We start from the raw sequence: 18,425 nt of genomic DNA, 5'->3' as shown, positions 1-18,425 counted from the left end.
TGCCTAACTCTTCCTGCAGATGTGTGGTGAAGCTCTCTATAAAAATAGTCATTTTATTTTCTAAAAATCTAAACCTTTATTCTATCCTTTATATCCTCACTCTGATTCAAGATTCAATAATTTACATTTTTAAAAAATAGTACTTGATAAATACCATCATCATTGGCACTGAAAGGCAACCAAATGAGGTTCTTCTAGTTAAAATTGTCGGTTTGAAAGTACATATTAAACCACAATCAAACCCAAGCAAAAAGATCTTTTTTTCATGTTGTAAAGCAACCAGAGAACAGGAGAGAAAAAGGCAACACAATTTCTGGAAGTTGGAAAGCAGATGGTAAATGGTGATTGTCCTACCAGACCTGAGAAATCTGAGTCCCAAGCCAGAACTGGAGAAAGATAAGCACTATGATTTGTATCACAGAATCTATACAAAAGGCTCAGGAATTAGCAGCTCCAGTCTCTGAGAATGGGGCTGGAGGCGGAGTTAAAAGCAACAGCAGTATGGCAAGCTGGGGAGTTTAAATGTGAATCTCAAAATATGTCATTTTATGGAAGTCTTTTCTTTAGTAGTCACATTTGCTAGATATGTCTCTTCTGACCTTCTGGCTGGAGAATATAGGCCTGAATGCCAGCGTTCTGAGAGCCAGGTTGAGGAAGAAGGCTGTGGAAATAAAAATCAGCATGTATATTTTAACTTTGATTCCCGTTTGTTCAGTATAGTGTCCCTGCCTTCAACTAGTCCATTGTTAAAGGATTCCATGCATCTGCCCTTCTGCAGCTGGAGTAGCAATCCCGACTCCTTGGTGTGCTTACAGTGCATCAATTTAAAATGCAAAATTCTTTAGCCACTGTTTTCTCTCTCCTTCTGTCTTCCCCTCCTTCTAAAGATGAGCTGTTTATCTCAGTTATCATCCCTGCCCCCTCTGAGCCCTGAGATGTAACGCCAGCACTCTTCCACAAATCCAACCTCATTGCCCGAGTGAAATGTCATTTCACAGGAATGTCCCTCACTTCAGAAGATTTTTTGAAAAACTCTCTCTAGAAGACTAAAAGCCTCTTGTTTTGCTCAGGTAGGGAAAAGCAGCTGCCCAGCTGCTTGGATTGGGGGCAGAGATCTGAGCGACCAATTCTTAAACAATCTTTCAGCCAATCCTGTTCTAAACTGTCTCCAGCTCCATTCCCAGAAGTGACTGGAGCTGCACAAAGCGTAGCAGAGCAGCTGCCCAGGGATACTGTCCCGCCCACAGCCAGCCTGCCTGCTTGCGGGCCAAAGCCTGGGCCCAGAACAGCCACCACCACAAACCATCCTGCACCAAATAAGGATAAACTCAAGAGAGCATCCAAGCAAACAGACCTCACCGCATAGCTGCTTTCTGTGTCCCATAGGAGGGATCTGGCTTTGGGCCAAGAAACACCAGCAGAAACTATTAACACACCCCTGTTACAGCCCCATGAGCCAGATAATGTCCAGAAGCCAAGCTCTTAAGGACCCTTCCCACAGCTACCTTCCTTCCCTAACTCCCTGAAACTCAGTTGCTATTGAGAGAGTCAGAAAGTAGGGTATTTAACTCTGAAACTAGATGTCAAAGCCAGGTCAAGCCTAGTCCAGCAGGGCTGAGACAGAGTGGAACTGGAGTAGAAAGAATATACTTTGATGGACCTTGAAAATTCCTAGTTGAAAATTCACCAAGTTGGAATCTTTGGGAAAAAAAGTTCTTATTCCAATCTATACCCCACTTCCAATGAATCCTCATAAAATGATTCAGAAGAGGAGAAAATAAATTAATGGCTTCCAGGGTCTATAAATCTAAAATTATTCTAAAATTAAAAGTTTATTAAAATAAACAAACAATAAAATAAATCCCCCAATTTATCAACCTATGTTGAAGCCCACAGTCTACATGCTCCAGCAAATTTCATATTTTATTCAATATGAATGAATAACTAAGAAGCTCTAGAGATTTGATAAAAGTATGAAAGACACAAGCCAAAACAAATGAAAAAATTTATTTGGGGGAAACAGAAACTATGCACTTTTAAGAAAACTTAAAAAAAAAAAACCCTACCATTAACGATTTTAGAGATATAAGAGGAGACATTACCTGTATGAAATGAGAATAGAATAGTATTCAAAACATTTACAGGACAAAAGAGTTCTTGGAAGTTAACAATATCATAGCAGAAATTAAAAATGTAAGAGAAGGTTTGGAAGATGGACTTGAGGAAATCTCCTAGGAAGTAAAATATTAAGATAAAGAGACAGAAAAGAGAGAAAAGTAGAAAAGTTAAAAAAAAATTAGAGAACCAGTCTAGGGGATCTAACATCCAACTAATAAGAGTCTAGGGAAAAGCAAGGAAAATGGATAGAAATAATTCAATATGTTTTCACCAAATGGAAGGTGGATTTCTAGATGGAAGAGTTCATCAGGTGGTCAGCACAGTGGAAGGACACAGATACATCATGGTACAATTTTGGAACAATGGGGATTAAAAGACCCTAAAGTTTTGCAGAAAGATATCACACACAAAGAATCAAAAATCAAACGGCATTGAACTTCTGAAAAACATCTAGAAGTTAGACAATCATGGTTTCACAAACTTTATCCCCTATTCATCCTTTATCATGAAGCTCCTAGGGTCTGCACTCCTCCAAGAAAGGAAAGTCATAGGATCAAGGAAACAAGGGATCCCAGAGAAGACAGAGGAGAAGGGACTCTCTAAGATGATAGTAAGAGGAAAAGACAAAAATGATGGTAAAAATCAACCCCCATAACACTAGTCCTATATGGATTAGTCAAAGTTTAGAAAGTTTTATGAGTTCCTAATATTTTACTGGAAAATTACTGTGACATCTTTTAAATAGCATGTGGTATTTTTAAAGCATTGTCCATAGATTCTTTGAAACTTCTTCCTTCAGGAGATAGAGATGAATTCCCTGTCTTGATTTGGGTGCTGGACTCAGTGACTCAATTCTAGCAAATGGAAAAAAAAAAAAAAAAGTGGAAGTGAAGGTATCAGTCTTCAGAACCTAGGTCGTAGAAAGAGCTGCAGCCTCTTTCTCTTTCTCTCTCCTGGGTTGCTCTCTCTGGTGGAATTCAATCGCCTGGTTGTGAAGGTGATGGAGCAGCCTCTAAAGAAGCCCATGTAGTGAGAAATTGAGATTTCCTGCCAACAACCATGAGTGGCCTGTCTTGGAATTAAATCCTCCAGCCCTGGAATTAGCTCTCCAGCCATCTTCAGATGGCCACAGACTTTGCTGACATCCTGACTGTAGCCTTGAGAGAAATCCTGAACCAGAACTACCCAGCTAAGCTGCTCCTAAATTCTTGGCACTTGTGAGATAATTGATTATTGTTATAAGATAATTGATTATTGTTAAATTATGGGGTGATTTGTTACACAGTGAAAAGTAATTAATTCATAGCCTTTTGGGGAGGGAGGTAACTAGGTCTTTATTTCTATTGTTTTTTAAATGGAGGTACTGGGAATTGAACCCAGAGCCTTGTGCATACTAAGCATTCAGGCTACCACTTAACCACACCTTTCCTCCTTATAACCTCTTGAAATTTGCTAACTTAGGTCTCTAAAGTCCTTCCTATCACATATTGCTGTATGACATTACATCTCATTTTCTCTGACCTGAGTGTCATAGGTTGATACTCCTGCTGGCCATGAGACAATTTTTGGAGAGCATTTTACACTGTACTCATGTGCAAAAAGGACTGTGATTTTGATGGTTAAGGAACTGGGATTTGTAAATACCCAACTACTGTCTGGTGATTTCTTCTGCCTTCCTGCACTGTAGTTCTCAGCGATGTCAAAATCTTATTGCAAATTTTGAGTCAGTTTTTCCCCACTGCAATAGCTGAGCAACAAGACAACATTAAAAGGCTTGAGAGAGACTTCTTTAAGAAGATAAATTGATACAGAGCTTAATGTGTTTGAAAATATTGAGAGGAGATTTATGCAATTGAGGGAAAGGTTTAAGGATTAGTGATAAGAATAGAGAAAACTAAGGAAATGTAAAAACTACTGTATTGTTAATTCTAAGGAAAACCAAAAGCTGTAGAGGAAAGGAAACCTACTCTTATTAGTGTGCTGCGTGGTCCAGCGTCCGGAGAGTTTACACAGCCGTGTGGTGTAACCACTGAATATTGATCTAACCCTAATCACACCATACTAGAAGAGGTGGAGGTCAGGAAGTTTCCGTATGTGTGTGTGTGTGGTTAGGATAGAGGCTGTGTGTGAGGAAGCCTTACATTTCTTGTGTGGAAGTGAAAAAAATAATGCCTCAAGCTGAAAAACCAAGAAACAGCTATATGAGCAGTTTATGTACAAAAATGAAGTAAATGCCAGAAGAATTGGTTATGGAAGTAGAAAGGAGGTGCTAATGTGAAGCAGGAAATGGTAGAAGGCAAAAGTGGTAGGGGTCAAGGAGGGGGAGGCAGGCAGGTAATCTGCACACTTACCTGACTCCTTAAATTGTCTGTTTTTTTAAAGGTAAATTTTAAAAGAAAAGAAAAACCAGATAATCACTAAAACAATCACTTAAATGTATGGAGAGAATCTGTAAATGTCATCAATGTTACTAATAGGTGCTTGACATTTTTTGCAATGTCAATTGTAATAGAAAAGAACAAATCTGACTCCATGTTAGATCTGTTCCTTTGGCTTTGACCGCTGTGTCCTGTTGTCTAGGCTTAGTCTTGCTAGCTCTGCACTCACATAAAGATAACAAGTAGCAGAATAGAGAATAACATTAGTTTTGTTGGAGGTTTTGCAGGAGCACCATGAGCTGGCCCACGTGGACAGCCGCAAGAGCAAAGAATGCCTACACCAAGAAGTTTGCAACAACCAACCACACGTCCTCCCCCTTTTTTTTTTATATAAAAGGAGTCTCTATTCTGGCTGGGGGAGGATGGTTCTCCAGAACATCAGTCTGCCGTCCTCTCAACTGCTGGCTTTCTGAATAAAGTCGCTATTCTGTGCCTGACACCTCGTCTCTCGATTTATTGGCCTGTCATGTGGCGAGTTAGGCTTGGGTAACAAGATTCTTTTCCAGGGGCCCCTCAAATATGGTCCTTACATGTACAGAAAGGAATATTTATGTGATGTTAACTTTCACTTAAGATCTTCCAGTGTTTTCTGAACTGATTTAAAAAATCCTATGACTGGAGCCAAAGTAATCTGCTTTTTGAGAAGAATATTTTTGTGTTTTGAGATGAAACAAAACTTCTAGTGACCACTTTAATCAATTCTGGAACAGAATTCCATAGACTTGGTGGCTTAAACAACAAAACACCTTTATTTCTCACAGTTCTGGAGGCTGGGAAGTCCAAGATCAAGGTGCCAGCAGATTCAGTGTCTGGTGAGAGTCTGCTTCCTGGTGTGCAGATGGCTGCCCTCTTCTAGCCTTTCAGGGCTGGGAGAGAGAAATCTGGTGTCTCTCTTCTTCTAAGAGAATTAATCCCATCACGTGGGCCGCCCAGCAAGACCTAATCTAGCCCTATTACCTCTCAAAGGTCCCACGTACAAGTATTCTCATATTGGAGATTATGGCTTCAACATAGGACATTTGGGGAGAGACAAACATTCAGTCCATAGACCATTCTTTCTGCTACATCTGTTTTTTTTTTTTTTTTAAGTTTGCCAGTTAAAGGATAAAGGAGACATTGTGACCTGTTGAGGAAGCAGTGTTGAGAATTCTTTTAGGATTAGACATTTGAGCATATTTTCATATTTTAGGCTTATGTATGAGAAAGAGCCAAGAGGAAGGTAGAAACAGGTAAGTGACTAGTAAGGTCCCTGAGGAGGTCATGGGAACTGGAGTGTGCCTGTGTCTCTGTAAGAATAAGCAATTCCATCGATTAGTAGTTATTTATTTAATTTGCTCTCTGTTGAGGTCTTCCTCATGACATCACTGTCAACTTTTCAGGTCTCGGTAACTATATTAATTTTTAAAAAGGAGGACACTTCAGATAATCTCCCAGATCATGTTTGGTACCAAGCTTTTATCTTTACAGCTTTTTCCATAAAATCTACCATCCCAGAGCTAGAAAGAACTTTCTGGGTTATTTCATAGTCTGTCTCCCTACTTCCAAACCAAATTTGCTGCAAACATTTTTACCTCTATTAAGGTAGCTACCAAGCATATCACTGAGACTTGGTTCAACCATGTTCAATTATATTTAAATTATAGAGTACAAATTTTTGCCAAGAGACAACTGGTCCGGTCCATGCATAGAGACACCATCTTAATCAACCACTGGGCCTGGAGAAGTTGAATTATTGGCAAAGAATTGCCTCTCGTGCTGTTTAAACTCAATCAACTAGCTTTGGGCTTCCTTTCCCCTATTCATTCATTTTGATCTGACATCCTCATGAGGGACTCCACTCAGCAGTTGTTTAGAAAAGATGCACTTCTTCACCTCTCAAAGGAATTAAAAAGTACCTTGTTTAGACCTGGAGCTATTCCATATTGTCTGAAATATCCTAAGCAACTACAAGATAGTCATAGGTTATGGTTTTTTGGGACTGCTGGCAAAGGGGGTGGGGATTCTCTTCTTTCCATTAGTTTTTAAGTGTCTCTGCAGCTGTAAAAATTATGTCCATCAACACTTTTTAGTTACTGGCTCTAGTTTTGGTGCTGCATTTCCTGGAGTGTTTTTATCAATAGTGGCGTTTGTCAGCTTTTTACAGGATTATGCATGAACCCTTGGAAAATCTTTCCCAAAAGGGAACAATACCATTTCTTTTACATTTTTGGAAAATTACCTTACAAGCTTTAGTAGTCCAGTTGTGTGGCTTTCTTTGGCTTTCCTCAGTGGGGATTCTTCTGTGTGTACCATCAGCAGTTTCAGAATGCAAGAGTACCTGGGGCAACTTTGTAGCCACAGATCTACTCACTGCCTGGAAGACTTCCTTAAGAGAGCCCACAGCCACATCTCCCAGTCTCCTTCTGAGACAGAGGGAATCCAGCTTATGATCAGTGGAGTCTCAGTGCATCCAGTCAGGATGTTGTGAACAAAAAAATTATTGCCTGCCACTTTAGGAAACAATGAATCAATGACTGTTTTCAGCCATCATCCTGGCAGCTGCTGCAGCTACCCTGGAGGGTGCGCCCTGAGGGGAATTAAAGACAGAGAAAAACAGGATACTGGCCCTACACAGTTAAGATGCATATCAAAGGAAGATTTTCAATGAGTCCAGACTCTTGCATCTTCCCATACATAAAAAAAGCACTGAAATCATTAACTTGAATCTGTTGTGGGTATTTTTTGTGATTAGAAGTAATCTTTTGATGTTAGACTAAGTGGCTTTGTTGTTTTGTTTGTTTTGTTTTGTTTTTTTCAGCAAAACCTCCTCTGTACCCTGGCTCCTCCTTTACCTCTTTGGACCACTTCCTCAGAGCTGAGAGGTTGTATCCTGCGCTATAGTCCTCAGTAAGGCCAATGAATGAAACATAAGTCTCAACTTCTAGGTTGTGCATTATTCCCAGTTGACAGCGTTTTCCCCGTTGTGTTGGAGTGAGGGCGGAGAATTGCTGGTTAGCGCACAGGGGAAGTAAAGACGTTGTGTGTTCTACTTCTGGGTGTGAGTGCTGAGAGGACGGGTAGGGGCCTGCCACCAAGACCTTCAATCTTCCTTCACAGGAAAGATTGAGGCCAATGGCCATGAGCTCTATCGAGTCCTCCACTAGTGCGCCCAGGCCCACTTCTCTCTACGCCCGCTCTCACCGTCCCCACTTTTTGCCTCAGAGGAAGAGGTCGCCTTTATGCTGTCCAGAGCCAAATTTTTCTCCTATGATCTGGTCCCCTTCAACATTCTAACAACCTTGCTTCATCAATCGTCCCTCTCTCCTATATTTTCATATGCCTGCATTCTTAAAAAATTAAAAATAAAAGAGTATCTTACATCTCTTTCCATTTACAGTCAAGCAATCATCTGTTCTAGCATCTCACATTCCACTGACCCTTCAGTCCTTGGCAGTGAGGCTGCTGCCTCCGTCTTGCCCTGTAATTACTGGGAGGCAAAGACCTTCTCCTTATCAAATCCAATGTCCCTTTTCTGGACTAACTTTCTTGGCTTTTCTGTGGCATCTAATGCCTTGGCTCACTCTATTCTCCTCAAAATTCTCTCGGCCTTGGCGGCTCAGTTTCTCCCATCTCCGTCTTCCCTTGCTGCCTCTTGAATGGTGATATCTCTCGAGAGTCTAACTTTGCTCCTTGTATCTTCTGAAGTCCATGTTCTCCCTGGATGCTGCCATCCACATCCTCTGCTTTTACTATTATTATTCCTGTACCGAAGATGCCAAAGTCCACCTTCAGTTCAGACCTCTGAGTGTCTGATGTTTGGATGTCTCAGTCACCTCCAACTCAAAATACTCAAAGCTTGTAACTTCTTTCCTAAGCTGCTTCCTTTTCCTGCGGTCCCTCGCTCAGTCTCCCAAGCTAGATACTCGGGAGACACTGCCAACTCCCTTTACTCACCAACCCCTCGTCTTAACACACTCAAAGCAGACAAATGTAGCCCCCTTTGTACATTATATCCAACCCCTTCTCTCTCTATGTTACCACCTTCGTGCTTCACAGACTGTTATGAAATTTAAGTGACATACATCTAATTAATGTGCCTAGCAACTGATAAAAATCTTAACTGAATCCAAGAAAGCAGCATTTCCAGGTGCTTCTATTATTGGCATATACAGACGGCTGGGAGTGAGCATTTCCTCCCTTAAATCACTGCAATCTGTGTGATTCACGGGCTACACAGAAATAGAAAGTCACTAAATACAGTCTGCTGGCCTGAAAGATTCAGGCCACTGGGAGGCTCCAGAAATCAGAAAATTGTTCTGACTTTGGAATCCTCAAGTGACTCCTGATGTGATTTAAGTTTTCAGCAGGAACAATTGAAGCTAGGACCTGAAAAGGATGATTTTTTTTTTTTCTTTTTTAAAGAGTTACCACTGATTTAAAATGTCTCCTTTCTTTCTGTGAAATCTCCCTTTTCTGGGCCCTGGGCTGTACAGATGCACACTCTAATGCTGCTTTCTGTCTTCTTTGTCCTGTAATCTTTTTCTCTTTGTGAGGAAAAGAGCTGTTGTAAATCCACATTTTATTTCATTCATGTGAAAAATGTACTAATAAACGTTTTATTCTTTGGTATTCTCCAATGTGTTGCAAATTATCTGACCTGTCACATATTATCATACAGTGAACTTCGTTGCATTACTGTAACAGAAACCCAGCTCTACTCGCTTAAAGGAAAATTGGAGTTATTGCCTCATGTAACAGGCAAGCTTTTCTTCTCTTCAACCCAGTCATCTTTGTTCCCCTCTAGGTCTGCGGAATGCCATTGGCTTAGACCTGGCTGGCAAGGGGGTGGTTTTAAGCCGGGAAAGAGCTGCTGTACCAGGTGACAGCAGTGGAGCTGGGGCTGTGGATGACTTCCCTGCAGTAGATGGTTGCCTAACAAAGCGGGGGCACCTGAACAGAAGAATGTCGTTCTTTTAGGAGAAGGGATGATACAGGCAACCAACAAATGTCCATTACATGAAGAATAATTAAAACAAAGGGAATTAAAGAGAGAATAAAAAAGAAAGTAAAGGAGTTGCAGGGAGATTTCTTTGGAAGAAAACATGAAAGACGAAACTGAAGGAAGAAAAGTAAAGAAAGATTTAATTGGGAAAGACAGAGTCTGAGTTTAAGGGAGAACAAGGAATTATCCTAGGACATTTATTTCTTAACTGTTTGTAGTGAAGGATTTCCAACTGTTGATGTGTTTTGTTTAGCTTGTCTTCTCTTAATGACACACTTGAAAAATAGTATTTTGCTGATAATTGTTGTGGCTATGGCTTGTTTTCAGTTTTAGGGTAACTACTGCTGATTGAATAAGAACTGAGTGTTTCCTTTTCAGAGCATAGATGGGTACATTACACTGGCCACATGCCTTTTCTGCTGATTATTTGCTGTAGCCACTGCTGGTTGACCTTTGGTCATGTCCAGCTAAATTTCTGGAAGGTTTGCCAGAATGAGGAAGTGCAGCAGCTGGACAGATTTTTTTAAGGAATATGCAACCAGGAGGAGTAAACAAAACCTGGCTTTCTTTTTTAAGAGGGAGTCTTTTGTGATGCCAACTTTCTGGGGCTGGGAGGTTGCTTTCACCAGGGACTCCTTCAGTGTTACTGAGGAGAAATTACCACTGCCCAGAGTCTACAGTCCCAACAGGAGAGACTCTTTTTATTAATCTCTTGATTTTTTTTTAATTCTATTTTTTATTGAAGTGTAGTTGTTGATTTACAATGTTAGTTTCAGGTGACCAGCAAAGAGATTCAGTTATACACATACGTACATATGTATTTTTTCTTTTCAGATTCTTTTCCATTATATGTTATTATAAGAAGTCGAATATAGTTCCCTGTGCTGTATAGTAGGTCTTGAAGAAACTCTTAACATTGAATAACATTATATCCTTCAGCAGTAACGACGTTACTTTAACACTTAGCAGATCTTGGTTATAGTGGCTTCTTTGGTTACAAAAGTTTTAACGTCTTCTTCTCATTTCAAGCATCTGGTTTTCCAAATTTTTATTCTGGTCCTTCATAAACAAGAAGAGGGAACTTTCCACTTATTCAGAACAATCCATTTCAACTACTAAAGAGATCCAGGCTTCCAATAATTCATGGGTGAAACCGAGAGATTTGAGAAGGCAAAAAATGAATGTGCAGGCTGCTGAGGGTAGGCATGTCTACTTCCTGGCAGCTTTTAGTGAATAGGCACTGAGGCAGGCTCCTTCAGTAAACAGCTCAGGCAACCATCTGGTGAGGTCATTTGAATAGTACAAAACTCTCTCTCTGCCCCTAAACCTTTCCTCTCTTTTGGCTGAGCAGAAATGATAAACATCTCTACATTGCTCAAGGTTTTGGGTTCAGAGTGAAGGCTTTTATGAAATTAGAAAAAAAATCATATAACTCTGTAGTTACGCTGTACAACTTCCATATTAGAAAGACTCAACTTTACATAAAAGCAGTGAAAATACATTTGGAGCCCAGGGGATGGTGTGCAAACTCTCTTTGCTATGAAACCTTCCTCTTTTTCTGGATCACCACTCAAGTTTGTGGAGAGAAAGCATTTCATGGATTTCTGATGATCTCTTTCCCCTGGTTTTCCTTACCTTTTCTCTTTCTTCGCATTTCCTCTTTCTCTCTGTGAACCTGGATCTTCCCCACAGGGAGGTGCAACAGCTCTTTGCCTGGGAGTGCTAGACCTGTGCTGTACAAGGAGTACCTGCAGCCATGCACGGCTGCTGAATACTTACAATGTGACTAGTGTGACTGAGGAAATGCACTTTTAATCTACTTTCATTTTAATTAATTTAGATTTAAAAACTGAAGCTACTAAACAACTCTAAACACAGTTTGTTTTGGTAGGACTGCGTTTCACTGTAAGCTTTGAAAATTTAGCCTCAATTGAGATGCACTAAAAGTGTAAAATACTTTGCATTACACTAGAGTGCGAAGATTTAGTACAAAAGGAATGTAAACTGTCTATCATAATTTTTCTATTTGCTAAATATTTTGGATAATTAGTCTAAATAAAATATATTATTAAAATTAATGTTACCTTTAATTTTACTTTTTTGATTTCTTCTATTTTTAAATTTTTGGGGGGGGTAATTAGGTATTTATTTACTTATTCATTTATTTTTAATGAAGGTACTGGAAATTGAACCCAGGACTACATGCATGCTAAGCACACACTCTACCTCTGGGCTCTATCCTCCCCTCAACTTGTTAACTTTTTTTAACCTTAATTTATCTTTTTGCTTTTTTTAATGTGGCTATTAGAAAATCTATATAAGTAGCTGTCAAAATTCTAATGAACAATACTTTCTAGATTCTCACATTCTTCAAGATAGAGCACCTAGTGAATACAAATAAGACATTCTCTTGGTTATATAGATCATCTTTCATAGCGTAAGTTCAGTGCCAGGAGACTTGCTTCCTTCCCCAGGGTGAAGAAAACAGAAAAGGGATGGAGAACAAACCTCACTCTGAAGCCATCACCAGTTCCAACACTCAGCATCATGGAGAGAATTAGTTAAGCTGCTTTCAAGGGTAGGGAATGAAGACATTGGGCTAAGGGAATTCTGACGGCTGGGTTGAGGGAGAAAGGAAAGGAGGCTGTAGACAGGTAGGAGAATACTCCAGGGCATGGAACATTTTCAAGACAGCTAGTTGGGTGACGACCTAAGAGGGAGGCCCATAGACATGAATATTGTGGGTTCCTGGAGGGGTGAGTGTACTATTACGGAGAAAGAGGACACTGAGCAGGAGATGGAAATATCCTGAAAGAAGCTTTGGAATGGCTTGTAGGCAAATATTTTTCTTGAAGGCATCAGTTTAAAATACATGGCATTATGATATCCCTTCTGGTATCAGATAACGTTCTTCCAGATACTACTCCTGGTATTCTGTGGAACTGGCTTGAAAATACTTCCGCTGATGCTGCAGCTGCATAAGTGATATTGTTTGGTCCTTAATACCTACCTCAGCGTCCTTTTGAAGAGACATCTGGGTAGGTGAGGAACAAACCATTTCCCCCAGTCTTCTTTCTCCTAGTTTTTTTGACATTTATTATGTCCAATCCTCTCATTTTACAGATAAATGAGACAGAGAGACAGATGGAGAGAGGCTGAGAGATGACATGCCTTGCCCTGAACCAGCCACCAGTCAGGATCAGCTGACACCACTAGAAACTGCACTGGGGCTGCATGTTCAGGCTCCCGAGTCCCAGTTGAGGTCTATCACTACTGTATCACTTATGCAAGTTTTAACTAATGGTTCCCCACTAGTTGTAACTTTTACTTGTAATCTGAGTTCTCTACTTCTGGACTGCTGTATGCTCGTGATCTGGTAAAGATTATTGTTTATTTGTCCAGTACACTTTGAATTTGAAATATGTTCTGGTTACAAACAAAATATACTTTGTATGATTTTCAGGGGATAAAAATGATACCAAAAGGTCTAACTGAATAAGCTTTGAGGTAAGAAAGTATTCTCAAAGTACATTATTTACCTCTCATTTTAGGAATTTCCTGGCCTGACCATCAGCAATATTTCATGAGAAAAGGAAAGGATTTGGTTAATATCAGCTGTCTCAAAATTAAATGAATTAAAATTAAAAGCTATTTTAAAATATTTCAGAATTAGCATATAAGTAAATAGCTTGCCTTGATAGTTATAAACTAAGAGTAGCTTCAGGAGGCTGAAGCTATAAGCCAAACCAATATGAGAAAAATCATCTATCTATAGTTTCTTAAAAATATGGAAAAGTGTTATAATGGCACTGTTTCTATGGGTAGTGCAATATACAATATCTAGAAATTGTCTTAATAGAGTGAACTTTATATTGTATCATTTCATTCTTTTTTCCACTAAGAAGGGATAAATACACCGGCTGTGTAAGTGGTAAACTTTTTTTTCTTACCGTAAGTAAGTGAAATACAGAGACACTCTTAGGACAGACTATGTAATATGTAGAATTCATGCTTGCTATCTTACAAGGAATTATTTGTACATGAAATCTTTTGGACTTGAAATTGAAAATGTGTGATTTATAAGCAAAGAGAAAAAGATTTAAATCTTAATGCTCTGCATTTCAAATTTCTAGCTGATTTATACGCCTTTTAAATTCCATGCTATTAAGCAATTCAAAATTTATATGGCTATATATGTTGAGCTAATATTAATTCCCCAACCAGCCAGCCCGTGGCATTTTGCATGCTATTCTTCATTTTTTCCGTCTGTATTTTCTCTCATCTAACTTTTTTAGAAATGTTATTCCTATTTCTGTCACACTGTCGCCTTTTAGTCTGTCTTGCAAGAATGTAACATCAGCAGCCAAATGAACCTAGGGGAAAAAAAAACAAACAAGTCTGCATCATTCAGGTTTTTAAAAAATTCTAAACTTTTCTGTCTCTTGCTTCAGCTTTATTTACCCCATAAAGAGCTGACTTTCCTTATGGAATGATAAAAAAAGAGATTGTTCTGTGGACGAAGGGCCCTTTGCTCTGTGTCCTCCACTGATGGTCTGGCTGTGGTCAGCTCTGTGTGGGAGTCTGCAGAGAGAAGGGTGGACCCGGACAGGCCCAACCTGGTTGATTCTGGGGCAAGCCCAGGACATGGACCCATTTTTGCTCACAGTGCAGGTCTAAACTATGGATCCATCCCAAGAAGAACACAAGTCCCCAGCTTAAAGATAGCCTTGCCCTGATGCCCCTCGCCAAGCAGAACCTCAAGGATAAAGGCTTCTTAAACGACTCTTCTCTAACTGACTGGCTATAAATCATTCTGTCATTAGATAAATAGCATAATCACTTCTCCTAACAACATTTAGCAATCACTATGGCTTTGAGAGCTTTGAAAGAATACCAACTAAATAAATTATAAGTATAAAATTAAAGATTGAAATTGTAGATGTGAATATTTGATACCCAGGCCTTCTTTCCCACTATAGAGCATTCCTCTTTTCCCAGACATTGAAGTAAGCCCTCAGGGCTTACTGCTCTAGTCATTAAAATACACTCACATAAGAGCAGCGTGTTGCTGAACTATCCTCAGCAGAAGGCCTGCTCAGTTATTTTAAGTCATTGGGATAAATAAGATAAATAAGCAAAAATTACCAAGTAAAAGCAAATAATAAATGGAAAAGGCTTGAGTCTAGTAGGCAATTGGTTAATAGTTATTCAGTCTTATCTGACTCACCCCCCCTTCTCACTAAAAAGTCCTCAGCCAACCAGCCTGGATTTGTTAAACCATAGACTTCGAGGAGCCAAATTATTGGCTTGTACAGGGTGCAAAAACCATGCGTTTGTGTTGCCTGCCATCCAGGAGAAGGATGTATAACGCACTCTGAAATATAGAAAAAAAAATTCTTTTCCCGTAAGACACTTTTTGTCTTTGTTACAATTTAGCTGAAAATCAATTAAAATAACAAGAAGACTACATTGAAGTTCTTTGGGTATTTGGGGCCACCTGAGGTCTGAAACAGATTTGTCATTCAGCACGTAATCAACTGTTATCCTTGAAAGCTGGAGGCTCCTTTATCCTATTTTGAACTTGGTTTTATGGTTCGTTGCTTTGCCTAGAAGCTCCCAGAACAATTCCCTTCCCCTTACTTGATTTCACGGCCTAAAAAAATAACAGGGTAGAAGCATGGAGGATTTGTGTGAATAATAAATTATTTTTATGATTTCACATTTTTGGCTTTAACTGTTATTATATCCTTCCCCTAATTATTACATATAAGTGAACATTATATGCATGTCTCATTATTGGGTAGGTCAACACATGTCTAGTCTTTGGCTCCCATCTGGTCTCACCATTTGTAACCAGCTAAACTTCTGGAAAAATGAGACATTGCTGGCTATCACATCTTTCTCTGCTGCCCTTGGCTCCTCAGTCTTTAAAACATCATCTTCTTCCTCTACTTTCCCAAAACACCTTTCACTAAGGTCCTTCTTGATCTTTCGGTCCTTAAGTGTTCTGACTATTTTTCAGATCCTGTTTTACATGCCTCTCTGCTACCCTTGATCTGGTGAATCACTCCCTTTTTGTGAAATGCTCTCTTCCAGTGTTTCTATCTCTGTTCTTTCCTGATCTTTCTTCTACCTCTGATTATTCCTTCTTGGTATCTTTTGCAGCCTTTGTATTCTCTCTTCAACTTACTCATTATGTTTTGTTGCCTCACAGGGCTCCATCTGTTCTTGCCCTACACACAATGCTAGGCGTTCTCTGACAGTCTCAGTGGCTCTCCAGCCCACTTCTGTGACTTCCAGACATGTTTAACAACTGCTTCCTGGATATTGCCACTGGTGTGTGTGTGTCACACCTCAATCCCAGCAGCTTCCGAATCGAACAGCTCTCTTCGTCTCTCCCAAACCCGGTGTGCTCCTCCTGGGTTGCTCTCTTGGTTAATAGCACAGCCATACCTACAGGTCGCTCAGAACCTAAAAATAATTCCTGGGTCTCTTTCTCAGTCTTCTCTCTTTCAGGCAACTGATGACCTAGTATTGTCTGTTCTACCTTCTTAATGTTGTTCCAATTGGTTTCCTCCCCTCTTCTCCTTCTCTCAGCGCTTTATTCTGGCTTTTCTTAGAGTTACCATCATGGGCTTCCTAACTGCTCGCCTGCCCCCTCCAGCGTTGTACCCTCCTGTACACTTTCACTTTGTTAATGAAGTAATGAAATTCCTAAAACAGAAATTTCAAGATATCATTCCCCTATAAGCCTATAATGGGAAGCTCTGCTGCTTTCAAGATAAAAATCCAAATTCAAAGCTTATCATATGAATCTCCCTTTAAAAAAAAAATCAGGTCTCTGTAAAGAATGTAAACTTCCTTTTTTCGTGACGATACCTCTCTCGGTCTACATAGGATGCATACTGAACTAATCCAGCTTCCTTTTCCTTGAGTGAAACATTCTTTTTGTGCCTTTGGACACGGTTCTCCTTTCACCTGGAATATTATTTTCCCCTTACCCCAAGACCTTCACCTAACTGCTTTTTATCTTTCAAATGTCAGCTTAGAGTTTTCCTAGGAAGGCTTCCCTGCTCCCTCGACCCCCGCCCCATCCCAGGTCCTCTCACAGCCCTAAGCCACACTTCCTTACACATCTAACTTCTCTCCTGGACAGACGACTCTTGAAAGGCAGCAACTGTGTCCTTGTCTTTGTATGCCCAATGCAACAGATGCATTGTCTTAGTTACATCAATGAACAATTCAGGGGTGGAAGCCAGCCTCCAAAATGGCCAGCAAAGATCCCGCCTCCTATTGTTCACGCCCTAGGTAGTGCCCTCCAAGGCTGCAGCAGAGTTGGCAGCACCTGTTGGAATTAGCTCTATAAGGAGGCCTATGTAACAAGGAACTTTATGAAGCCTTTAGCCCGCTGCCAGCAAGGCATGGAGGCTGTGTGAGTGTTTGGGAGTGGGTTCCCTAGCCTTAGTCAAGTCTTCAGAGGCTGCAGCCCTGACCAGCCTCTTAACTGCATGTGCATTAAGCTGTGAAAGGCTCTGAGTCACAACGCCCTAGCAAAACTGCTCCCAGATTTCTGATCCTCAGAAACTGTGTGAGACAATAAATATTTGTTGTTTTAAGTGGCTACATTGGGGGTAATTAGTTCCACAGCACTGGATGACTGGATGATGAAGCTACTTGGCAGGATAAAGGACGAGCTTTACCATTTCCAGGGCACCTCTGATAATCCCACAGAGTAAATTGCAGTAGCACAGAGAGGATCGGCCAGCGGGGAGCTCTTCCACAAACTCTACCAGAGGATTCTTGTCTAGAATCAGGGAAAATTCATTCCTGCTGGAATTGTTACAGGTCACACTTGGTGTGATCCCCAAGTACATCTTGAAAGCAACCTAATAAAGAGGAAAAAAAAATTACAAAACTTGGTCAAGAACAAATAACTATTAGGAGGGCACCTAAATACCACATACCCAGGGAACAAGGGAAGCTCGGGGAGTCTGTAGTCAGGAAGTGTGGTTCACACTCAGCTTTGAAATTTACTGACCCTATGACTTGTGCAAATCTTAAACCCTTTCATTTTTATGGAATATCCTAAAGGACTAGTTTCCTTTGGAAGCAATATGACTTATGAAACAGCTAAGGCATTATTTCTGAAAAAAAATTTTCAAAAATAAATATCCCTTAAGTGAAATAGGTCAGATAAAGATATACGTATGTATTGCTTATGTGTGGAATCTAAAAAATATCACATAAAAGAAACAGACTCACAGATATAGAGAACAAGCTAGTGGTTACCAGTGCAGGGGGGAGGGCCAGTTTGGGGTGGGGGAGCGGGAGGTACAAACTATTGGGTGTAAGACAGGCTACAAGGATGTGCTGTACAACACGGGGAATATAGCCACTATTTTGTAATAACTGTAAATGGAAAGTAACCTTTAAAATTGTATAAAATAAAAAATTAAAAAGATAAATACCCTTTAGGAGCATGAGAAACTAAAATATTACTAATCGTCAGTATACTAGCACGTTATTTGTCACATGAGCCTAGTAAAGGATAAAGTCTCGAATTAGAAGGGACCCAAGACACAGCCACCACAATAGGAAGGGGACAGAGTAGAGGACGGAGGGTGCTGTGGGAAGATTAGACCCAAGGGTGTGTTTTGGGAAGTGGAGGGAGTCATGTCACTAAGGACGACAAGTCTCTGCAAAGGAGTAAGGGGTAGTGGTGGGAGGCACATAGATGAGTCATAAAGTAGCTTTTCAGAAAAGCCTGCTGTTTTAAAGGGCTTAAAGAATTCTACAATGTAGAGACTGAGGAAATCTTGGAGACTTTCTTTTCTAGCTCCAGCTTCACAAATGAGGCAGCTAGGGTTCAGAGACGTAAAACGATACGG

The 18,425-nt window shown here is 40.2% G+C and overlaps 1 protein-coding gene across 1 annotated transcript in view; it reads right to left on the bottom strand.

Moving 5' to 3' along the window:
* Positions 1-8,979: 8,979 nt before the first annotated feature.
* Positions 8,980-18,425, bottom strand: part of TRAPPC3L (trafficking protein particle complex subunit 3L) — a 45,802-nt gene continuing 36,356 nt past the window's right edge. Inside the window, exons 5-6 of the mRNA XM_031456205.2 lie at positions 17,238-17,423; positions 8,980-13,910 (exon numbers count right to left, since the gene is read on the bottom strand). Of these exons, the coding sequence (XP_031312065.1) occupies positions 13,791-13,910; positions 17,238-17,423 (306 nt within the window). The 3' untranslated portion in view covers positions 8,980-13,790. The remainder of the gene's footprint in view (positions 13,911-17,237; positions 17,424-18,425) is intronic.

Source organism: Camelus dromedarius, chromosome 6 (assembly GCF_036321535.1).
Source record: "Camelus dromedarius isolate mCamDro1 chromosome 6, mCamDro1.pat, whole genome shotgun sequence".
Lineage (NCBI taxonomy): Eukaryota > Metazoa > Chordata > Mammalia > Artiodactyla > Camelidae > Camelus > Camelus dromedarius.
The sequence above is the reverse complement of the archived record's forward strand: the minus strand, read 5'-3'. Positions and strand labels throughout refer to the sequence as shown.